Raw genomic sequence first — 26,159 nt, forward strand, 5'->3', positions numbered from 1 at the left:
ACTCAGGGCATTTAAACTTTCATATAGAAATAAGTTGATACGTCACCAATTACTTTGCAGATCTTTGAAGGATTCTCCAAACATAAACTTAATTGATATAAGCAACAGCAGCAAAAGTATATATGGCTAACTGGAGAGATTAATGGATGAAAACAGTATGAGATATATATGCTTTTCCTATAAATATTTACCAGGAATAATTAACAAGAAAATTATCAAGGACATAGTAGGTGGCAGGAACTGTATTACATCATGGAGATATGAGAGTGTCTGTATAGGGGGCTACCTTCATGGAGCTTACAGTCCAGTGCAGATTTGGATAATCAGCAGGCAGGTACAACTACAATAATAAATGACAAAGCAGGGTGTCTGTTGGATTGAGCACTATCACAATACATGGATGATCCTTACCTCAGATTTTAAGTTCTAATTATATTTCCGAAGCAAGAGATAGAAGAAATAAGCCAGATAAATAAAATATAGGGAGGGATAAGAGAGAGAAAAGACTGTTCCAGGCTAGAGCTTTGCAAAAACTAGAGATTAGAGCCATCATATTGCTATGATTTATGTTGCTTCTTAATTGGATAGAAGAAAGAAGGTAGATAATCACTGTTGGAAGATGATATTTTCATTAAGGTAGAGGATTGTGTTTTTATCAATGGTATGGAAGAAAAGGGGGGGAAGTGATTGTCATGGCATTACTCAGTCCTTGTATCCAGTCATCGATAGTATTTCTTCTAATTTATGTCTCAATGATATTTATAAGAAAAAAATCCAGAGAGAATGAGCATTAAAAATGTCATGGAGATAAGAAATAATGTCAATAGAATCTCAGCACATTAGGAAAAACGTTGACAGATGGACTAAAATGAAACATATCAATTGATACAATGTAATAGTCGATAATTTAGATATAATAAATTATTCTAATTTTTTTCTCATCACTAGAATATTCTTCTCTCTAGAATTTTCTTCAGGGTAACATTGGCACCTTTATTCCTCAAGCTATATATCAGGGTGTTCAGCATTTGCATAACAATAGTATAGAACACAGAGGACACTTTTCCTTGGTCCATGAAGCTGACTGATGATGGCTGCAGGTATGCTAATGCAGCAGATCCAAAAATCCCACAACTGCCAAGATGTGGGAGCTGCAAGTGTTGAAGGCTTTGGACCTCCCCTCAGTGGAGTGAATGTGAAAGATGGTGGCAACGTTGAAGAAGTAGGAGCTAAGAATAGTGAGGCTGGCGGCAAAGATGTTAAATGCACAAACACATAGAATCAGTAATTTGTTGACGTAAGCACTAGAGCAGGAGAGCTTTAGAAGGGGAAGAAGATCACAGAAATAATGGCTGATCACATCAAGTTTACAGAAATGAACTCTAAGTACAGGCTGTATGAGAACATGTGCAAACCATGCCTATAATATACACTCCCCAAATCAGGGAGAAACAAGCCTAAGGGGACATGATGACATTGAAAATCAAGGGGCTATGGATGGCAACTTATTGGTCATATGCCATTGCAGCTGCCATGTAACAGTCTGAGACAGGAAAAATGAGGAAGAAATAGAGCTGAGTCATGCATTCAGGGTAAGAGATGATGTTCTACTCTGTCACAAAGTTCACCAGCATTTTGGGGGTAATGACAGAGGACTGGCAGAGATCAATGAAGGACAAGCTGCTGAGGAAATACTACATGGGAGTGTGCAGGTGAGAACTGAGTCATATCAGTGTGATCATGCCTAGGTTCCCACCACTGTGACCACATAGATTCCTAGGAGGAGGAAGAAAAGGAGCAGCTGGAATTCTGGCTGCTCTCTTAGCCCAGCGAGGATGAACTCAGTCACTGTGGAATGACTCCTGCTGTCATTTCCCTCAGTTTCTGAAGAAGAAAGAGGAAGGCTCAGTTTTTGGAGGCATTTCCTTGTTGTTATCCATTTCATAAAAGGTACCCCATATAGAAAATTGTTTAGGTATTCTGTTGGTTAAGGTATAATAATTTTAACTCTGGAGAAATTTACCAAAATAATATTCATCTTAATTAAATATTTTTACACCTAATATCAATGTTAAGTTGTTTCATATGAAAGTATTTCAGCCATATTGATGATCACTTTACAGTTTTTGAGTGGCTATTCCTTGTTGTGAACATTTCAAATGTCTTTAAGCCAATTTTTTCTAAAGTGAGATTCACAGACTTAAAAATGTAGAGGAGCCATTCAAAATGAGAGAAGCTGGCTGAGTAGCAACCTAGAGAAGGTAAACCCTGTTTAAATGCAGTATTCTTTATTAACCAGCAGCTAATTTCTGCCAGGGGTACAAATAGGCCCATTATCGCCAAGTCTTTGGAATTATTTTTATAAAAATCATAAAATTGGGGTTTCTACATAAAATCTTAAGAATTTTTATTATTATTATTGAAATAAAACCGCACAAACTACATTGAGTTGACCCACTGTTAGCCAGTTTGAGCCCCTGGACCAAATAATCTGCCTTTTCTTGAAGGAGTGCTAAGTGAGTAGGCCTTTAAATCCAGTGCCTATGTTCATATGCTGACCATCATTTATTAGTTGATAAGCTTGGACCAGTAAAATAACATTGATACCTGATTAACACAGGTTAGCACTCTGAAAATAATAATAATAATAATAATAATAATAATTGCTGTTGTTTTTGTTACTTACAACTCACAACATACTATCATTTAGAAAATAAGGGTTAATTACACACTTCAAAATACAGAAACACTAATTATAATGTTTAAATCTTTCATCTCTTTTATCTTTCATTGATTAAGAAGGTATGAGAAACAGTTATAAAATTAGGGGATATAGAATCATAAATGCTGTCCCCTTTTCTGTTAAGCAGTTAATGGATTATTTTATCATTATATGCATCAAAGTAAAATTATAAATGAAATCCACTTTAACAATATAAAATGAAGAAACAAAAATCTAAATATGCTACCTCACAGTTAAACAAAAATAAACTTGAAACTTAAATCTAAGCATAAAAGCTAAACTATTAAATTTCTGGAGAAAACACTAAAGAAAGTCTTCAACACATGGGAATGATTAAGATTTCTTAGACAGAACATGCACACAAACTATACAATATTATAAATTCTGCTTTATCAATTTAAAAACTGTTCTTCAAAAGGAAGCCTTAGAAAATTAAAAGCAAGCCACAGACTGTGGACTTTTATTCGAAATATATAAATAATATTGACAACACAATAATATGAAGACAATCTACCAAATTAAAAAATAAGAAAACTATTTGAATGGTATATTGCAGAATAAGATAAAAGAATACTTAAGAAGCACATGAAAAAGTGATGAAATCCTCATTCATCAGGGATATCAAAATGAAACTAAAACCATAGTGGCAAACCATTGCACACCTACACTAAAATGGAAAAATAAACAAACAAAAACTTACAGTACCAAGGTTTTGAGAGGATATGTAGCAACTAGAGCTCTCAAGCATAGCTGGTGAGGAAGAGTGTAAAATCGTTCAATAACTTTGGAAAACTGTTTGGCAATTTTTTTTGCAAGTCAAGCATACCCTTACAATATAATCTAACATTTCTACTCCTCAGTATTTACCCAAGAGAGCTGTAGGCATATATCTACACATATATGACTTGTACAAAAATGAGCATGGAACCTTTGTTACTAACAACCAAAAACTAGAAATAACCAAAATATTCAACCAGTGAATAGATAAATAAGTTGTGGTAAATGCATAGAGTGGAATTTCACGCATCATTAAAAAGTAATAAATCACAGATACATGCAGCAACATAGAATAATCTTGAAAACATCACACTGAGTAAAAGAAACCAGGCATAAGAGAGGAGGATACATTCTGCAATTCCATTTATATAAAGTTCTAGAAAAGCAGAACAAATCTATAGTGATGCAGATGAGGTCAGTGGCTGACAGGAGTGGGACATGGGGGAATGACTGGGAAAGGACATGAGAGAAACTTTAGAATGATAAAAGACGTCATTTCACTATTGAGGTGTTGGTTTCACCAGTGTACAGTATATGAATTTGTCAAAACTCATTGAGGTGAACTTTATTCTTAGAATGTGTATGTACATGCTTGATTTAACCTTGATAAAAGTATTTCCAGGAATAATCTTGATAAAATAATTAATAAAATATATCATAAAATAAATTAATAATATTAATTTTAAAACAGAAAAGTAAAGACTAAGCAAGGTTAAAGAAGATTTGAATAAGATTCATAAACTGGAATCTCATAGCATGCAGGAACTAAATAACACACATTCTTTATAAGGGCACATAAAAGCTTTACAGACTTTATTTATGTGCTGGTTCATACACAAGCTAAAATACCTTTCAAGACGTTTTCATTGGTCTTCACATTTAAAAAAATAGCACCACCAATCTTACAGGTTTTCTCCTGAAATATAAAAAAAGAGGTGACATCCAATAGTAGAAATACAGTAAAATACCTCTTAGAAAGCTCAGAATAGATAATAAGTTCTCAACTTTCTATTATATGTGGAATTACTTTAGTTAAATCAGTACCAACACCTTCTCCCTTATTCCAATATTTGATAGTAAATTCTATTTCCTTTTTTTGATGCTTCCATCATTTCAGAAACATTCTAAAAACATTTTATTCATTATCTTTTGATCATACAGGTATACGTGATCCTCAGCTGGTGACCACATGTTCTATAGAAATGCCTTTACCCAATTTTCTTTTCACCCTGCCATCTTAAAACCTTTGCTGTTGGAAAGCTTTGTCACTGGAAAGTCAGTTTTGGTAGATCCTCAACCTCTCCACTCTATCTTGCCTTAACAGAAATCAGATCTACTTTTTAGGAAGCTGAAGTCTCCTAAGTGGACAGTTCATGTTTCCCAAAGACCATGACTAATAGAACCTATAGAAGGAGTTAACATTTTCTTCATTATCTTTGGAAGTATTAAAAACACTACTCTAGTGAAAAACTCCTCCTCTACTTCCTCTACTGATACTAACTTAGTAAAATTACAATACCTTATCATTTTTTTCATGTTTATCATTTTTACCATCTGCCCACCTCCAGTCTTTTCAGAGAATGAAGTTCTGTGTCTAAATCATAGTTTTTGCTCACAACTCAGCACTCACTGGGCCAGGATTGCAGTACAACAGATTCCTTTCGTCATGTTTTTTTCTTGTTCTACAGCCACGTTCTTTAGTTGCTATGCTCTGTCTAATGCCTGGAGCATTTACCAATAGCTCAAGATTCATTGTCCTTAAGACAATCTATATATCTTCTTAGATTTCAACATTTGATAATTTTGAGATTTACATAAAACAAGACACAATTTACTTTCCCTTTTCCTACTATGAATCCTTTCCCCTTAGAGACTACTCAAACTTGGAGGATCTGTCTCACTTCGGGCTCTAACTAATCTCTGGCTTTTCTTGCCTCCAAGTGAGCCTTGGTTATAACATCAACACTCGGATAATCAATACCTTAAGAAAAAATAGAACTGCTGATGAGATCATTTGCCTGTATATGATGATCTTCTAAGCTCAACTAGAAGATCTATCCTGGAAAGCATTATTCTCAAGAGCTGGCAATATTGGAATCTAGAAAATCAAGGTAGATATTGTAGTGTGTTTTTCTTCAGCCTCTATACCTCTTTCTCTTTTTATCTGTGTGCATTTAAACTCCACATAGAGGATTAGAAAATGCTTTCCTCTCTAGAATCCATCCTGTTTCAATCAGAAAAATTTTACATCAAGGTCAATATTTTAGCTGTTCAATATAAATGAGATGGACACAATTCACCATCATTTCATACAGGCAAGTGGTACAGGCTCTCATAATATGCTTGTGGGTAAGATAGAGCTCTGTGGGATGGTTGCTTTACAGTCAGGTGTAAAAGAACATAGTGGAACACAAAGAGTGTTTATTAATTCAGGGATTTCCTACTATGGTTGATCATCAGAGCCACCTACGGAGATTACAGTATCTACAAAAATGATGAATATAAAAATGTAAACATGATTATTAAAAAAAAAAGTTTCTGGATTTTCTTCCCTACACTCTTAGTCTTTGCTTGGGAACAACTTAATCTCTGTAAAATAGCTCTGATAAACAGTTTCTGGTTCTACTTCTTCTGAAATTTACCACCACAGATCTAAATAATTCGCACATTTTGCTATTTCCTGAATTATCAATTTTGAACATTATTTCAACTTTGTATAATATTACACATACAGTTACCTCAGTTAAATCATTACACCACCTTCCTTTTCACTCTAATACTATCTACTTGTATTTTTAAAGATCATTTTCTTAGTTGCTTCTGTATCTTTCAAAGTATTCTCAAAACTTTATTTCATCAACTTCCTAAATTAACTCTACTTATCTGGAGAAATTTTTACTAAAGATTTTCTATCCTAACACAAGAATTAGTGAATCAGAATCTTTCAGGGTTTTAAAAGTCTGAATCTTTAAAAAAATCAAAATAATTTAAAACACAAAAGCCAAGAAAACTACCATTGTAATTTCGATGATTAGCCAGGTTTGGGAAATATTGTATTAAGAGACAAAAAATCAGAGGCTGGCCCAGTGGCATAGTGCTTAAGTTTGTGCTCTTCATTTTGGCAGCTCCGGGGGTTCATGGGTTTGGATTCCGGGCATGGACCTACACACCAGTCATTAAACCATGCTGTGATGACATCTCACATACAAAATAAGGGACGATTGGCACAAACGTTAGCTCAGGAACAATCTTCTGCAGGCAAAAAGAGGAAGATTGGCAACAGATGCTAACTGTTGGACCAATCTTTCTCAAAAAAAAAAAAAAGAAAAAAGACAGACACAAAGTCAGTGTAGTGGCATTCATCAGGTGGAGAACTTGAGAAATTCTATCTTTTCATTTCTTTTTTCTTCTCTTTTATCTTCTTTTCATTTATCTTCCTCCTTTCCATGCTTTTTTCCTTTCCTCCTCCCTTCCTCTCTCTCTCCTCTATTATTTTGCAAAAATTATTGAGACAGCAACATACCAAACAATGAGTTCTAGGCTAGAATATAAAAGCCACAAAAACACAGTTACCATTCTCATGAATTTCGAGACTTAATATAAGGAGGGCTAATATTCATCATGTTGAAGCGTCATACGAAAATATAATTGAAATGAACTCAAAGAGGCATAAAAATTTGAGCAGGCCCCCTAATGGGTTCAGAGCCATGGAACTGAAAGTCTTTGAATTTGTATTTATTTCAAAATGTGTTCTTTATTATTTATTTTCTCTAACCAAATCTCCGTAGGATCTACCTCTGAAATTCTCAATAATATATTTGACTAAGAAACAAGTGATTATCCTCAATTCTATAAAGATTAAAATGGGCAAATGTTTTCTTATTTTTATGTATAATCTAGATGATTAAGAATCGGGTGTATACAGCAATGACAATTAAGTGGACGTAGTCACTGAAGTGGGATTGTAAATAATTTTATCAAAGAATAAGATAAGATCACTGAATATCAAAAATATCAAAGACATTTCTTTCTGGCTTTTACCTTATTTGAATTCTAGAGGATAGGAGAGAATACAACCAGAAAATATCAGCTGGGATTCCTACTTTCTCTGTGAAATTTTATTTTTCTTAGCTAAGCTTGAAAATGGAGATTGGCAATCCCCCATTATATGATGCACACTCTGTGGTCAACAAAACCTCACAAGTTATTATAACCTAGACCCTAATGGATGGAAACTACTAGAAAAATGAATAATGACACTGAAAACCCTTAAGGTAAACAAATTGAAATTTAAGAGGGCAAAGTTTACATGTTTTTAATCTTGCATTAAAAAAATCAATTATTTGCATGCTGTATATAGCTTTGGGGTGTCATTTATGTAAAAAAATAAGGTATCAATTCTTATTAACTCAATAAAACCCATAAAGTAAGTGACTGGTTAATTAAGCAATTGGTTTCAGATTGCATTTATAGAAATACAGTGTCAGAATATGATCAGTAATAATCCTCATAAGATTGATAATATAGCTTCTCAACTCGAGTTCCATGGAACTAGAACACCATGAATGAATCATAAGGGTGCTGAGGTTTTGGTCTTCTTAGCCTTTCAGGGAGTGGAGTTGAGCCTGTGGCATCTATAGACTCCTAGCTAGTCATCACTGACCACAGGCAGTCTGCTCCACTAACCCTGCTACATCACGCAAATGTTACCATTTTCTACGTGTGCCATGAGGTTTGGAAGCACTGTGCTACTCTTAAATTACATCTGCAGTTTTGTGTTTAGTTATGGATAGTCTTTATAAAGAAATATATTGACATGATGGAAGGCAAGTAAAAACTTTGAATAACTTGGAAAATATTTGAAGATAATGAGATAATTAGCAAGAATCATCGTATATCTGAAGGGAATGTAAAGGGAGAAAGACGTATTTTACATATTGTGTTTGAAAGATCTTAGAATGTACCTTTACTAGACACAAGCAAAAACATTCTAAAAATTTGAGTTTTTAGAAATGGAATGAGCTTCTGATTTCTAATCATTGAGTACACTCAGCCATTAATCAGATGATGATCCAATTTCAGGGACACCAGAGACAGGATTTTCTTCATTGCTTTTAAGGTAAAGTCTGAATATCTTTATTCACACTACCTCTTGTCACACTCCAGACTTAGTTCACGTTTGGTTCCTTTCAGTTTCATAAACTTTTCTTTCAAATTCAGAAATTTTTCAGTTGCTGGGATATGTCACATTCTCTCAGCTATCTGCAATTTTATTTGCTCATCTTAACTTGAAATGACAACTCTATTTGTCTCTGTTATTTGGAAAATGTTTTTTCTTTTCAAATCTCATTTAAAACTGATTTCATCATGGAAACATTCTCCAATTCCTTGTAGTTGATTGGACCTTCTTACTACATGCTCAGAAAACTGCCTTTTCTAAACAGCACATTTTCAGACTTGAGCTACACTATAAACCAGATGATGGGCCATTTCAGACTTGTTCTCCTCTGTATTCTAAGTAAATAGCACACATCTGGCACACTACAGTAGGTTTAAAAACTAATTTCATGAATAATTAAATACTTAAATGAATGAATGAAGATATTGAGGAATATTTGTCTGAATTTCCAGGGTGATTACTTCCAGATTTAATATCTTCAGATCACAAGTGTGAAGTTAACACGCTCACGAATGTACTTCTTGGGAACCTCAATGCCAAATTTTATTTGCAACTTGCACTCTTTGACACAGAAGAAAATAGTGCTAACGTTTGTGCTGGGAGTCCTTGGTACCCAGCATCCTGCTACTCTTTGAAGAAGAGGGCAGGCACAACCCTGGGTCTCAGAGCCACTTGTGAAGCTGGTCTGCATCACAGGTCAGCATTCCCAATTGTAAATTTTCAGTTTGTGTTTCTCCAGCTTCATGGTAGCAAACATCCTCACCTTTCACAGTCCCCTGAGGAGTTCTGATTGCTGTGCTATGAAGGGCTGGCTCTGACTTAGAAATTACAGACACCAAATAACATGGAGACAAATATTCTCCAAGGATTTCCATTTCTCAGGGGACAAGCTCTTGAGAAATGAAGCAATTGCAGTTGATGTCTCCCAGTTGTCTAATTTTTGCCTTCAAATGGGATTCTCTGTCAATTCTGAATATATCAATTAGTAAAAAAAGTTTGTTCACAAGATCACTTGAGGATTTTTTTAAATGCAGATTCTAATCCAGTGAGTCTGAGTGGGATTTGAGATTCTGCGTTTCTTACAAGCTCCTATTGGTTTACAGTTCACACTGAATAGCAGGTTTTAGAGGATCAAGGCGCATCCTGACAAGTTATCTTACTGTTAATGGCCCTAGAAATTTTAAAATAATGAATTTAAACCACCTTTTCTTGTACAAATTATGTTTATTTTATGTATAAATAGGCACTATATTTACTTGATTCAAAAGTCAAATTTATAAATAATTCAGAATATTGATACAATGTTTGCTTTTGGGGGGCCCTTTCTTATAATAATTTTTCAGATTAAAGCAGGGCCCCCCAAGTTCACAGATCAGAAAGCTTCTTTTAGATATGGAATTGCAGTGGCTGTTACTTCAGTGTGCTGAGTAAAAGAAGTAAGACAGAGGGTTGCAGCTTGGTTAAAGAGACAAACGGGAAGGATACAAACAGGACTTTGCATAAGTGATTATACAATAATGAAAATTATTAAGATTTGTAGAAGCCACTGTTTTAATTCTGTCAGGGTATATGTACTCATTCAGGTGAGAAAAAAAACATAGAGAGTGAGAGAAAGAGATAGAGAAGAGAGAGACAAGAGGCAGTTAGAGACAGAGAGACAGAGACCTTTTTTTACCCTTATAAATAACAGACGTATAAAATAATGTATGACACACATTAGTTAAAATATGCTATTATAATAAACCATACTAACATTTATGAGCACCTACATTATACAAAGCACTATGTTAAGCAATTTAGATAAATAATTCCATCTGTTAACATGCAAATGGAAATCTCATACATTACTAATAGGAATGTACAATGGCATGACCACTTTGCAAATAGTTAGGCTGCTTCTTATGAAGTTAAATATATATTTACATAAGATACAAGAAAGTCACTGCTATGTTATTTACAACCCCGAAACATGAAAACACGTGTCTACACAAAAACTTGTACATGAATGTGCATGACAGTTTTATTCAGAACAGTAAAAAACTGGAAACAACTAAGATATTAATCAACAAGTAAATAGGTAAATAAATTGCATTTTATCTGTGAGATGGTGCATTTCTCAAAGATAAAAAAGAAGGGACTTCAAATATACAGCAAATCATAGATAAATGTCAAAAGCACTATGCTAAGTGAAAGAATCCAGATGCTAGAAAGTTTGCATTATAGATCTTATTCATATAAAATTCTACAGAGAAAAACATAGTATATGTAGGGTTTGTTACTATCTGCAGTTTCAGGCATCCACTGGGAATCTTGGAACATATCCACCATAAATAAGGGGAGGGAGTTTAAATTTTAAAATTCATACAAAATCTTATTCATGTAAAATTCAAAACAAATATGTAGTGACAGAAAGCAGATTCATTGTTACGTGGGCTGGGAGTGTTTGGTGACTGACTTTAAAGAGGTATGAGCAAATTTTTGCCCTTAATATCAGCAGGATGATATACATTCTTAAATAGTCATCATCCTCTTAGTAATGTACTACTTCACATAAAATACAGGAATATGAAGACATTATAGCTCACTGCCCCCTGACACACATGAACTTTATGGTATAGTTGTTATATGCATATGAGAACTGAAATCTTGATAAGTAAGCTTTTTATTTTTAGTAGCTTCTTGGTAGATTCCAAAGGATTTTCCATACAAATGATCACATCATCTGCAAATAAAGACCATTATTTCTTCATTTCTAATGTGGATGCCTTTTATTTCTTTTTCTTGACTTTTTGCTTTGGCCAAATCTTCAACACAATATTGAACAGAAGTGGTGAGAGCAAATATCTTTGTTTTGTTCTTGATATTAGGTGGAAAATGCATTAGTCAAGAGATAGGAAGCACACAATGATTTGAACAGGGAAAGTTTAACGTAAGTATTTTTAATAGGGGATTAGTGTAACAGAAATTTAACACTTGAGAGCTTAATAGATTTCTAAAGAATGCAGGAGTAGTAGATATGGGGAGCAATACTCTATCTAGCGTGATATAGAACACTCAAGGGAGAGTCCTCCCACTATCTAGGCTGAGTCTAGTGCAGTTTCATATCTGTCTTAGACTGGGGTGACTCCAGACTGTGCATGAGGTGAAGACTGAACATCTAGCTTGCTATATGGTCTGCCATGTGGGACTCCCAGGGTACATGCATGTGCCCCAAGCTGAGGAGAATGTGTGGGGAACAGTGATCTGGATTGGGTTGCAGGTTTTTTCTGAGACTCCTGGCATTGCTTCAGTTAAGGGCTGAAGAAAGTGAGTGGCCGCCAAATGCCGGAGGAAAGTTCCACACTGCAGGAACTGTGCACTGGAGAAACCATGAGAAGCCAAGCAATGAAAAAAGAAATCTGTAGATTCTTGGCAAAAGAACCAAGCAAAAAACTAGGAGGCAAAACCCTGCTTTCTCCTCAAGTGCTCATTATTGGCAAGACTTAATACCTTCCCAGAAGACAAAGAAGAAGTATTTTACAACATTCTCCTTCATTATCACAGAGCCAGCAAAAAGGACAAAGTTGGAACTGAGAGATAATAAATCCAAAACTGACCCAGAAACTATTCAGTGTTTCACCATTAAGTATGATGCTAGCCATAGATCTTAGTAGATGTTTTTTATAGGTTGAGGAAGTATTCATCTATTCCTGTTTTCCTGAGAATTTTTATCAGGAATGAGTATTGGGTTTTATAAAATGCTTTCCCTGTGTATATTCAGATGAATAGATGGATTTTTCTTTTTTGCCTGTTTATATGGTGAATTACATTGACTGAGTTTTTTGAATGTTAAACCAATATTGCATTTCTAGTATAAATCCCAGTTTATAATTATGTACAGTAGCCCCCCCTTATTTGTGGGGGATGTGTTCCAAGACCCCCAGTAGAAACTGCAGATAGTACAAAACCTTACACGTACTATGTTTTTCTCTGTATAGTACAGCATGAATACACTAGACAAAGGGTTGACTCATATCACAAGTGGGAGACAGAGGAATGGCATGAGATTTCATCACACTATTAAGAATGATAAAAGCAATGTAAAACTTATGAATTGTATATTTCTGGAATTTTCTCTATAATATTTTCGGACCACAGTTGACCATGGGTAACTAAAACTGCAGAATGTGAAACTTTGGTTAAGGGGAAACCACTGTAGTAGTTTTTTAAATATATTATTGGATCTGATTAGCTAAAATTTTGATATGCAGTCTTACATCTATAATTCCTGAGGGATGTTTGTCTGTAGTCTTATTTTCCTCTGATATCTTTGTCTAGTTTTTGTTTCAGGGTAATACTAGCCTTGTATAATAAGTTGGAAAGTATTGTTTCCTTGTTTATATTTTGGAAAGATTTTTTTAGAATTGGTATTATTTTCTTCTTAAAAAACTCAATCTAGAAGCCATCTGGGCCTGGAGTTTTCATTCTTTTTTTGCATGATTAGTCTTGCTAAAAAGTCTTAGTCGTTTTATCCGTTTCTCAAAAGACCATCTTTTGGTTTCACTAGCCCTCTTTATTTTTATTCTGTTTCATATTCCATTGATTTCTGCTGTTATCTTTATTATTTAATTTTTTCTGCCTACGCTTGTTTTAAAATGCTCTTATGTCGCCACTTGAGGTCACGCTTATGAAATCTTTCTTCTTTCTAATATAATGATTTTAGTACTATTATTTCATTCTAAATAGTGCTTTAGGTGTGCCCCATACATTTTTATACGTTTTGTTTCATGTTATTCAGCTCAAAATAATTTCTATTTTCTTATTTAATTACTTCTTTAAACCATGTTTTATTCCAAATATTTGGTTATTTTCTGGATTTATTTTTGATAAATTCTTGGATCTTTTACTTTATAGTTCCCATCATAATTTATAAATTTTTGGCCATTAATTCTTTGAATATTTTTTCTCTCCTTCTCATTTTCTTTTTGAGGATTCCAATTATACATATATTAGGCTTCTTGAAATTGTCCCTCAGATCATTGATGCTCTCCTCATATTGTTTTTCAATTGTTCTTCCCTCTGTGTTGCATTTTGTTCAGTTACCTACATTGTTATGCCTTAGAGTTTACACATTTTTATAGAGAGAGAGAGTTTACACACACACACACATGCACACATATCTATCTATCTATATGTATCTATATCCGAGAGAGAGAGAGAGAGAGAGAGAAAGAGTTTGAATTTTACCAAGTTTTATGTAACATAATTGCTTTGCGGTAAATTCTTGCCTAGATTTAGTGAACTCCATCTTGAGAGTTCTACAATCATTCACCCTTTTATTTAGTAATCCAAGCTAGAAACTTGCATTTTTCCTATTCTTTTTGTATTTTTAATTCACTTCTATTCAGCTATCTCTGAACAATTCACCATTTCAAAAATCTCTTGAGAATCTCCTTCCTTTCTAGTTCCACTATCACTAACATGCAATATCTTGCTTAGAATAATAAAATACTTGCTCACTGGTCTTGAACTTAGCCTTATTCTCTTTCTGGCTGTCTTCCACACCAACTTAAGTATGATATTACTAACGTGCAAAACTAACTTTGTCGCTTCCCTTATTAATTTTTTTTATCAACTCCCTTAACCAAAGTTAGGAGTGGTGTCATATGGTGACCCAGATGTAATTCATAAACTTTTTTCTCTCTGCTTTTCTGTCTTTGTAGCTTGATCATTTCCTGCAAATGTGAGATGATTTTCTGGGTCTTCACAGGCTTTCCCCCTCTTCCTTAGTGGGACAATTGCCTTTCACTTAGTCTATATTTTCTACATGATCTCAAGCCTCAGTAATTCAAGGGTCTACCCATCAGGACTCTTTTTGTTTGTCTTCTCTTGGTCCATTTGTGTCTGTTGGGCAGAACAATGGACTAGGAATCATGCCTAAGACAGGAGTTGTAAATGTAGCCTTTTTCCTTCCCTTTGTAGGACTGATGAAAATTAACTCAAATAATGGATGTCTGAGATCAATGAATGAATGGATAATGGAATACAAGGGTGGTAAAGTTATGTATCTCTGCCCTATATTTGGATGCTATGGGTAAACACTGTAACTTGTTATATCACATAAAGAATGCAACACACTATCGAAAGAACATGATCTGGGTATAATGAGTATGAAGGTTTGAATCAGAAGAGATAGAAGATAATTTAGTGTTTAGAATATCATGTGAATTCATAGTTACATAATGCTAAATGTCCAGAAGCAGAAAAGCAATAATATGAGAGGAAAGACTTTTTAAAGATAATATTGACATGATCTGGAAAATATTCATAAATTATCGGGCAAAAGAGCACGATCTGCATCAAAATGATGTAACTCAGTAGGATTTTTGGCTTTCATGAACATTCGCTTCATAAATAACTTAGAGCATTACTGTTATAAAGATAATACAAATTTATTTGGTCTGCTTTTACACAAATTGTTGCTATGAAGTATAATAATTTGAATCTCTATAATGACTATAATGAGACTCTACAATTAGTCTCCAGTTTGCTCTTTATTCTTCGATCAGCAGAGGTTTGAAAGGTTTTGATTTTTTTTCATTATATCAAATGAAATAAAAGTTAAAAGAGCATTGAAGATATCTGGAGGAAAGGAACATAGTTATACGGGGAACTCGGGATGCTTACTGTGTAGAAGGGAGTTCTCATGGAGGTCTTAGACATATGCACAATTACCTGAGGCCAGAGTACACCTTGCATAAAATCGTGGGTCCTGGAGACAAACTTTCTGGGATAGTCATTTATTATGTTTCGAACCTTGGGCATTTACTCAAACTAAATAAGCTTCAATTTTTTCACCTTTAAAAGGGAAATAATACTAAGGTTTCCCTGAGAGAATACTGTAAATATTATGTAAATTTATCCATTTAAACTGTTGAGCACAGTGCCTGATACTTAATAAAATCTCAATAATGTATGTTACTATCATCATCATCATCATCATCATCGTTGTTCTAGTTTTTTTTTTGTATTATTATAAAAAATAAAACTAGAGAGATAGCCCTGATGGCCTAGTAGTTAAAGTTCAGTGCTCAGTCCTTGGTGCCCTGTGTTTCGTTCCCAGTCGTGGAACCACATCATCCCACGTGTCAGTTGCCATGCTGCGGCAGTGGTTCACATAAGAAGAACTAGGAGGACTTAGAACTAACGTATACAACCATGTACTGGGGCTTTGTGGTGGGGGGAAATGAAGATTGGCAGCAGATGTTAGGTCAGGGTGAATCTTTCCCAGCAAAAAAATAAATTAAAAAATAAAAATAAATAAAATTAGGGATCCTTTAACCCTCAAGCACCTTTGATTTTATTATTAGTATTTCTCCATACATAAGAACTGTAATATAACTTCAAAAAACGTGTCTGGATAGGAATTTTCAAGATAAAGTTTATCAGGAAGTGTCACTGAGTTTCTAAAAATTTGAACAATAAACTTAATACATTACATATCTCAGCAAACCAAAGGCCTTTTTTTCTGACATGAAATCATTATATTGATTTTATTTATGAACATATTCTACCATCCAGAATTTTCTTCAGGGCAAATTTGACATCCTTATTCCTCAGACTATAAATCAGGGGGTTCAGCATGGGCACAATGATGGTATAAAACACAGAGGACACTTTCCCTTGGTCCATGGAGCTAACAGATGATGGCTGCAGGTACATGAATGCTGTAGATCCATAGAAAACTGCAACGCCTGAGATGTGGGAACTGCAGGTACTGAAGGCTTTGGACCTGCCTTCAGTGGAGCGAATTTGGAGAATGCTGGAGAGGATGAAGATGTAGGAGGCAAGGATAACTGAGGCAGGAGTCAGGATGTTAAAAGCACTCAAGACTATTACTAATAATTCATTAATGTAGATGCTGGAACAAGACAGCTCCAAAAGTGGAAAGAGATCACAAAAATAATGGTTAACCACATTGGTCTTGCAGAAAAAGAGTCTCAACATAAAGCCTGTATGGATTGTAGATCCAATGATGCCCAAAATATAAACTCCCACTGTAAGCCAAAAGCAGATGTAATAAGACATGATGACATTGTAAAGCAAGGGGTTACAGATGGCAACGTAGCGGTCATATGCCATTGCAGCCAACATATGAGACTCTGCAATGATAAAAACAATGAAGAAATAGAGCTGAGCCATGCAGTCAGGGTAGGAAATGATGTTCTTCTCTGTCACAAAGTTCAACAGCATTTTGGGGGTAATGACAGAGGAATGGCAGAAGTCTATGAAGGACAAGTTGCTGAGGAAATAGTACATGGGGGTGTGCAGGTGAGAACTGAGGCTTATCAGTGTGATCATGCCAAGGTTTCCCACCACTGTGACCACATAGATTCCTAGGAAGAGGAGGAAGAGTGGTAGTTGGAGTTCAGCATGATCTGTTAGCCCAGCGAGGATGAACTCAGTTACTGTGGAATGATTTCCAGGGTCCATTATCCTCTTAGCAGGTTCTAAGTTTAAAAGAGAAAATGAGAGTATTTGAGTGTATGTGTCATGTTTGAGTGCATGCACATGGGTATCTGCATGTGAAAGAGAGAGTGTTATTATGTGGAGATCAACATTTTATCCCTTATAAGAGGAGATTCATAAGGCAGATATCTCTTGAGCCTCTTTGACTACTCTATGGCAATCAGTTACTCTAGTTGACCAGAGAAAGAATCTTTAATTTCAAGGAAATTATAATTAAAATACTTATAAGTTTTAAGAGGAAAAGACAATTTTGGGGTCAGTTAGTAAGATGGTTACCACTGCTATTTCTGAAGCCTCTTTATTCTTCCTGTATTCTGTATGCACATATTAATGTTCTACATATCAAATGAAGATAATGATTAAATTTCTTTTGACTCAGAATAAAAAAGGGTAGCAAATGCTTTTTACAATTAATAAATATAGTATTCATAAGTCTGTGAAAAACCTTTTTGATCTGAACCATTTTCCTTACTAGAATTTCAGTAACAGGAACTCTTTCAGTTCCAATAATTTATGATTTTATACTTCTAATAGTCCCTGATGTTAAGTTATATAGTCATGGATTCAAACCTTGACTAAACCCTGTACTTGCTCCAATCCTCTGAAAAATGGAAATTCTAAATTCTGTCTCATAAAAATTAAGTTAAATGATGCCTGCAAGGTGCTGACCAGTTCCTGGCTCTTGGTAAGGATTAATAAATGTCAATGTTGCTTTAATTGTAATCTATTGAACTTCTGTCTGTTATATCTTTCTTTTTCCCAACATTGCCATTCCCATAATGGCAACAAGAGTTTTAGTGTTTTTTCCTCAGCATATTTTATTGTTGTTTCTTTCCATTAATTAAGACAATAATACAGAGATTTAGAATTTTTTTTACTTAATATTAACCTCTTAAAATCATCAATATTTTCCATGGTATCCAAATAAGTTCAAAACAATTTATTCATCATTCAAAGATTTATATCTAGCAAAAAAAAAAGTTTTCTTTTTTATGTCCTATTAAGTATCACATGATTTAGCTATTCTACAAAAGAATATTTGGTAGAATCAATTTTGACTCATCATATTCCCTTAGCTTTTTGCATCTTCTATTTCCTCTGTCCTGTGAAATCTATTTAATAGTTAGGATCCTTTAGTTAAAGACTTTAATAGTGATAGCCATAGTTAACAAGACCATTTTCTATGCGCCCATAAATACATTTCTTATATTTACATTAAGGACTGACTTAATTCTGTATTAATCATTATGAGTTATTTACTGATTTTTATTCAATAGTAGATTGTAAATTCAATACACTGTTTGGCACAGGGCTTGGCATGTAGTGAATATATGTTTAATAAAATCATTGAAGGAAGGTTAGAGATAAGTTAACATAGACTCAATATAAGGGACCTAAGCTCTCAGACTGCCTGAAGAACAAATGTTTGCCATATCTTTTTATACTGCAGAGAACAGGGAGATAAGAAAGGAACCTGTGTTCATCAGAGAGTGTGAATATCATAATGAGGACAGGTGAAGATGGGTAAAGAGCTATGCGCATCTTTATGCACACTGGGAGGGAGCTATAGTAGAAGACTAAGATCTTAATAGTCAAGGACTAAGATTCAGACATACTCCGTCCCAGAGAGTTCAGTGCTGTATTTTTCTTCTCCATTGCTATGGAGGGAAAAGCGACCTGATAATGCTGGTAGATAGTTCTGAGGACTAACCTTGCAGTACTCCTTCATGCTAAGAGGGTCATAGACTAAAAGTCACCTTTGTCAATTATTTTGGTTCACTGGTCTTGATCTCTGATGAAGCCAATGCTCAAGGCAATCTGGTCCTTTGCAAAGGTTGATTGATATAAGACGATGATGTTATACTCTGGGTACACATACTAAGAGTCTTAGTAGAGATAAACAATTATAATGACTTCCCACTAGAATCTTATCCCACAGGTATCAACTCCTGGGAAAAAATACAATTAAAATTTCCCTTTCCCCCATTGGTTCTCAAGTATTGAATAGTGTCACATAGGTGTGATTTATTGCTCTTGCTAGATTATATATTGGAAAAAACGATATGAGAGAGAAAATTAGAGCTCTAGAGAATTTCATGCCAAGCTATTGAGAAAGGCAAAATTGCAGGGTATTTTTAAGACATACACTAAAGAGATTTTCTAAGGTTATTTCCCATAGGAAAAAAGTAGAAAATCAGGGAATGCAAACTTTATGTGTAAAATTTGAAAGTTCTTACTTCATAGACCTATACTGAGTGAATTTAGATATCATGATGTAGTCATAAGACAGTGATGCTTTTCTGTGATGGTTTTCTCTTTAGTCTTGATTTGTGACTCTTCTCTGATTTTATTGTATTGTGGTTACCATGAGGTTTCTATAAAATATCTCATAGATGAGATAGTCCATTTTCTGATAGCCACTTATCTCCAGTAGCCTAAGCAGGTTCCCTCCCTTTCCTCTTCCTCTTCTATATTTTTTCTCTCACAAATTCTGTTTTGTGATGTGAGTTTGTGACTAAATTGAAGTGTTTATAAATATATTTGATGCTTGCTTTCCCTTTATCCCACATTTCTCACATACTAAGTTCTAAAACATTAGTGTATAAGAATAACCTTATGAGATAATTGTGCTAGTTAAGAACTTTACTTAAATTTGATTAAAATTATCACTATGAGAGCAGATAATCAGCTGAATAGATTTATTTCAATACCTCACTGTCATAATTTGGTTTAAAACGTTTATTCCTCAAGTAGAATCTGAATGCCTAGCATCTGCTTCTTTCCTTCTTTTGTCTGTATCCATTAAAGTGTGTGGTTAAATAGATAGCTTAAAACTGATTGGTTTGAATTTTACTCTACATGTTTTTAGAAGTTCATGTACTTTAATAAAGATCTAGAATAAGATGTATAACACCCATGTCTATAAATCCTTGGTACTTAACAAAAAAGTGAAATGTGAGTTACAGGCATAGCACATAGCTTGTGGTCTGAGTACTATATGTGGGCATCGGCACTCCCTGGTGGAGTATGAATCAGTAAATATCCTGGCTCAGTTTTTTGAAGTCAACAACCTTATTTTACAGGTCAAATTTCTTCTGCTGACCTGACAAATCTGATTGACTTAACTTTTTAATTAAATAAACCTTTTATAATATGTATAAATAAAATTTTTTAAATCCAAGCCTAGTGTTTTTTTAAATTATTACAATTTAATTAATAAAATGAGAAAATTCAATATAAAATAATTTCAGAATATGTAAGCTTATTTTACAACTATTGAATGTTTTGAAATTCTGTATGTATAATTTGGTGAATTTCTTAAAGACATAGATATTGTCCCATACATCTTTCTTATTCTCTTGTTATACCATATTTACTCCATAAACAATTTAAATTGGAAAAATTTTGACTTACCTACATTCAACACATAATAACATGTTGAAATGAGACCGAATCTTTTGTATTTATAAGCTTAATTTCATTATTTATAATTTGTCTTAACTAGGTTTATTAACATTAACTTAAATGGTAACAACCTACTGTTTAACTTTGAGGGAAAAAGTATAATCTTAGAAATTTTAGAAACGTATTATGTTGGTGCTCATTGAATGGTGTCTGTTTATCAACCAAGTTCATTCCATCACCTAAAGGAGTTAAAATGTTATTAGGTCCTTGGTTTGCCATAGGATAGACGCTGACTCATTAACAGAAAAATTTTTAGATTCTTTTATCCAAAATTCTCATTCTTTTCCCTTCATGAATAAAAAATGGGACAGAACTTTCTAACCACAGCATAGCAGAGCTTATGGTAAATGGGTTATAGTTTAAGGTGTTGAACCTAGGCCAGTGAAATTTGGCCTTATCCAGTTGGGGTTTCAGTCTGATTGCTTTGGCAGGTTGTAGCTAAAAAGGGGCTCCAGAGAAGCAAGAGTCAAGGAGGTTTGATGTGATCTCACTCCCCTGTCTTTGGCAAGCAACAAGAACAATGAAACAAAAGAGCACTCACTGCTCCATGTTAAAAGCCCAACTAAAGTGGTTCTCCACTGTGTGGTCGCCAGCTACATCAGCCATGGGCAGAGAGGACAGCGCTCATTGTGGACAAGAAGCCCAAAGACTGCTGGAGGAGTTTGTGTTTCAGTTGCCCAAGGAGCACAGGGGTGACCCATAGGTGCTGCAGTCTCTGGGATGGGAGACCAGGCAGGGAACCCTGAATCTGCTCCACCCGGAAATCCCAGTATCTGTCTTCTCATTTCAAATACTTCTTTTGTCCATTTCCAGCCACTTCTCCTCTTAGTTCCATCTAAGCTAGTATGATTGCTCTAAGAATGCACAAGCCTTCTGCAAATTAGGGTTCCTTTTTTACTCTGAAATATTTGAAATCAAAAAAGTAAAATTGGCTTTAAATAGTTTTTGCATTAAACTTGTCAATGAAAGAAAAACGACCTTATGGTAGTTTAATGATTTCAATTGGAAACTTTTGGATGATTTAAAAAATAACTTAAATCTCTGTTACTTTTTTTTCCCTATTGACAAGGCATTTTCTTTTTCTCCTTTTTTTATTACTTTTTAAATTGCAGTAACATTGGATTATAACAATATATAACTTTCAGATGTATATCGTAATATATCTCAAATTCTATGTAGATTGCATCATTTTCACCAGCCAAAAACTAACTATAGTCTATCCCCTCGCACATGAGCCTAATCAACACTTTTGCCCTCTCCCCCTTCCCCTATAGTAACCACCAATCCAATCTCCAATGCTATGTGTTTGTTTGTCATTGTTTTTATCTTCTACTCATGAGTGAGATCATATGGTATTTGACTTTCTCCCTCTGACTTATTTCACTCATCATAATACCCTCAAGGTCCATCCATGTTGTCACAAATGGCCAAATTTCATAATTTCTTATGGCTGAGTAGTAGTCCATCGTGTATAAATACCACATCTTCTTTATCCATTCGTCCCTTGATGGGCACCTAGGTTGCTTCCAAGTCTTGGCTACTGTGTATAATGCTGCAGTGAACATAGGGCTGCAAGTATCTTTATGCCTTTCCGTTTTCAGGTTGTTTGGATAAATACCCAGCAGTGGAATAGCTGGATCATATGGTAGATCTATTTTCAATTTTCTGAGGATACTCCAAACTGCTTTCCATAGTGGCTGCACCAGTTTGCACTCCCACTAGCAGTGAACAAGGGTTCCTTTCTCTCCACATCCTCACCAACACTTGTTGTTTCCTGTCTTGTTAATTATATCCATTCTGACCGGAGTGAGGTGATACCTCATGGTAGTTTTGATTTGCATTTCCCTGATAGGTAATGATGTTGAGCATCTTTTCGTATGCCTGTTGGCCATCCGTATATCTTCTTTGGAGAAATCTCTGTTCAGATGTTTTGTCTGTTTTTTTTTTAATTGGTGGTTGTTGTTTTTGTTGTTGAGATGTATGACTTCTTTGTGTATTTTGGATATTAACCCCTTATCTGGTATATGGTTTGCAAATATCTTCTCCCAATTGTTAAGCTGTCTTTTGGTTTTGTTGATGGTTTCCTTTGCTGTGTGGAAGCTTTTTAGTTTGATGTAGGACCATTTGTTCATTTTTTCTTTTGTTTCCCTTGCCTGGTCAGACATGGTACTTGAAAATATGCTGCTCAGACTGATGTCAAAGAGCGTACTGCCTGTGTTTTCTTCTAGAAGTTTTATGGTTTCAGGTCTTACATTCAAGTCTTTAATCCATTTTGAGTTGATTTTTGTGCATAGTGTAAGGGAATGGTCTACTTTCATTCTTTTGCATGTGGCTGTCCAGTTTTCCCAACACCATTCATTGAAGAGACTCTCCTTTCTCCATCATATGCTCTTGGCTCCCTTGTCAAATATTAGCTGTCCATAAATGTGTGCATTTACTTCTGGGTTCTGTATTCTGTTCCATTGATCTGTGTGTCTGTGTTTGTGCCAGTACCATGCTGTTTTGGTTACAACGGCTTTGTAGTATATTTTGAAATCAGGGAGTGTGATACCTCCAGCTTTGTTCTTTTTGCTCAGGAATCCTTTGGCTATTCAGGGTTTTTTGTTGTTCCATATAATTTTTAGGATTCTTTGTTCTATTTCTGTGAAAAGTGTTGTTGGAACTTTTATATGGATTGCGTTGGATCTATAGATTGCCTTAGGAGGTATGGACAGTTTAACGATGTTAAGTCTTCCAATCCAAGACCACGTAATATCTTTCTATTTCTTTGTGTCTTCTTCAGTTTCTTTCAACAATGTTTCATACCTTTTGGTGTACAGTTCTTTCACCTATTTGGTTAAGTTTATTCCTAGGTATTTTATTCTTTTTGTTGCAATTATAAATGGAACTTTATTCTTAATTTCTCTTTCTGCTACTTCGTTGTTAGTATATAGAAATGCAACCGATTTTTGTACTTTGATTTTGTATCCCATGACATGACTGTATTCATTTATTGTTTCTAAAAGTTTTTTAGTGCATTCTTTAGGGTTTTCTATATATAAAATCATGTTGTCTGCAAATATTGACAACTTCACTTCTTCTTTTCCAGTATGGATCCCTTTTATTTCTGATTGCTCTGACTATGATTTCCAATACAATGCTAAATAAGAGTGGTGACAGTGGGCATCCTTGTCTGGTTCCTGTTCTTAAAGGGATAGATTTGGGTTTCTCTCTGTTGAGAATGATATTTACTGTGGGTTTGTCATATATGGCCTTTATTATGTTGAGGTATTTTCCTTCTATACCCATTTTTATTCAGAGTTTTTATCATAAATGGATTCTGTATCTTGTCAAATACTTTCTCTGCATCTATTGAGATCATCATGCGATTTTTGTTCTTTGTTTTTTAATGTGGTGATCCATGTTGATAGATTTGCAGATGTTGAACCATCCTTGCATCCCTGGAGTGAAACCCACTTGATAGTGCTGTATGATCTTTTTAATGTATCATTGTATTCAATTTTCTAGTATTTTGTTGAGGATTTTTGCATTGATGTTCATCAGTAATATTAGCCTGTAATTTTCTTTTTCTGTGTTGCCCTTCTCTGGTTTTGGTATCAAGATAACGTTGGCTTTGTAGAATGAGTTAGGAGGACTCAAAATTTTGGAGGAGTTTGAGAAGGATAGGTGTTAAGTCTTCTTTGAATGTTTGGTAGAATTCACCAGAGAAGCCCTCTGGCCCTGGACTTTTATTTTGGGGAGTTTTTTGATTGCTGTTTCGAACTCCTTACTGGTGATCAGTCTATTCAAATTCTCTACTTCTCGGTTCAGTTTTGGAAGGTTGTATGTTTCTAAGAATTTATCCATTTCTTCTAGATTATTCAATTTGATGGCATATAACTGTTCAGAGTATTCTCTTATCTTTTGTATTTCTGATTGTGTCTGTTGTAATCTCTCCTCTTTCATTTGTGATTTTATTTATTTGAGCCGTCTCTCTTTTTTTCTTGGCGAGTTGAGCTAAGGGTTTGTCAATTTTGCTTCTCTTTTCAAAGAAGCAGCTCTTGGTTTCAGTATTTTTTTCTATCATTTTTAGTCTCTATCTCATTTATTTCTGCTCTGATTTTTATTATTTCCTTCCTTCTGCTGATTTTGGGCTTTGTTCTTCTTTTTCCGGTACATTTAGATGTGCTGTTAGATTTTTTATTTGGGATTTTTCTTGCTTGTTGAGATAGGCCTGAATTGCTGTAAACTTCCCTCTTAGAACTGCTTTTGCTGTATCCCGCAGATTTTGGCATGTCGTATTTTCATTTTTATTTGTCTCCAGGAATTTTTTGATTTCTCCTTTGATTTCTTCATTGACCCAAGTGTTGTTCAGTAGCATTTTGTTTAAGCTCCACATTTTTGGGGCTTTTCTGGTTTTCTTCCCTGTAGTTGATTTCTAGTTTCATACCTTTGTGGTCAGAAAAGATGCATGGTATTATGCCCATCTTCTTAAATTTATTGAGATTTGTTTTTTGGCCTAATATGTGATCAATCCTGGAGAATGTTCCATGTGCATTTGAAAAGAATGTGTATTCTGTGGTTTTTGGATGGAATGTTCTATATATATCTACTAAGTCCTTCTGGTCTAATGTGTCTTTTAAGACCAGTGTTTCCTTATTGATCTTCTGTTTGGATGATCCATCCATTGGTGTAAGTGGGGTGTTAAAGTTCCCTACTATCATTGTGTTACTGTCTATTTCTTCTTTTATGTCTGATAATAGTTGCTTTACATATTTAGGTGCTCCCATGTTGGGTGCATAGATATTTACATGTGTTATATTTTCTTGTTGGATTGTTCCCTTTATCATTATGTAGTGCTCTTCTTTGTCCCTTGTTACAGTTTTTGTTTTAAAGTCTACTGCGTCTGATATAAATATTCCTACCCCCACTTTCTTTTCTTTGCAATTTTCATGTAATATATTTTTCCATCCTTTCACTTTCAGTTTGTGAGTGTCTTTAAGTTCTGAAGTGTGTCTCTTGTATGCAGCATATACATGGGTCTTGTTTTTTTATCCAGTTGGCTACCCTATGGCATTTGATTGGAGCGTTTAGTCCATTGACATTTAAAGTAGCTGTTGATAAATATGTATTTATTGCCATTTTGTTATTTTTTTTTTCTGGGCGTTTAGTAGTTTTTCTTTGTTCCTGTCTTTTTCTCTTGCTCTCTTCCCTGTGTTTTTGGCTTTGTTTAGTAATCTGTTTGATGTCTTTTACCTTACTTTGTTGTTTCTTTATTATAGGTTTCTGATTTGTGTTTACGAAGAGGATCCTATTTAATATTCTATGTATATAACAGTCTATATCGAGGTGATAGACTCTTTAACTTGATCTCTTTCTACAAGCTCTACTTTTTCACTCCCCTCCTCCCACATTTCATGTTTTTGAAATCATATATAGTCTCCTGTTTAGTGTGTCTATCCATTACCCTCATCATTGAAATAGGTGATTTAAGTATATTTGTCTTTT

General features: G+C 34.5%; 1 protein-coding gene and 1 pseudogene across 1 annotated transcript; both read right to left on the bottom strand.

The window, feature by feature from the left end:
• Positions 1 to 944: 944 nt before the first annotated feature.
• On the bottom strand, positions 945 to 1,945 carry LOC106835980 (olfactory receptor 8G1-like; annotated as a pseudogene).
• A 14,290-nt stretch (positions 1,946 to 16,235) lies between these two features.
• On the bottom strand, positions 16,236 to 17,171 carry LOC106835977 (putative olfactory receptor 8G3). Its single transcript, XM_014848604.1, has one exon. It carries the CDS (start codon positions 17,169 to 17,171, stop codon positions 16,236 to 16,238), a length of 936 nt encoding a protein of 311 aa, XP_014704090.1.
• Between the last annotated feature and the right edge of the window lie 8,988 nt (positions 17,172 to 26,159).

The sequence above is a fragment of the Equus asinus genome, chromosome 20 (genome assembly GCF_041296235.1).
Source record: "Equus asinus isolate D_3611 breed Donkey chromosome 20, EquAss-T2T_v2, whole genome shotgun sequence".
In the NCBI taxonomy this organism is placed as follows: domain Eukaryota; kingdom Metazoa; phylum Chordata; class Mammalia; order Perissodactyla; family Equidae; genus Equus; species Equus asinus.

Excerpts from the sequence above, each read along its gene's own strand:
- LOC106835977 (XM_014848604.1), bottom strand. The coding sequence starts at position 17,171 with ATGGACCCTGGAAATCATTCCACAGTAACTGAGTTCATCCTCGCTGGG.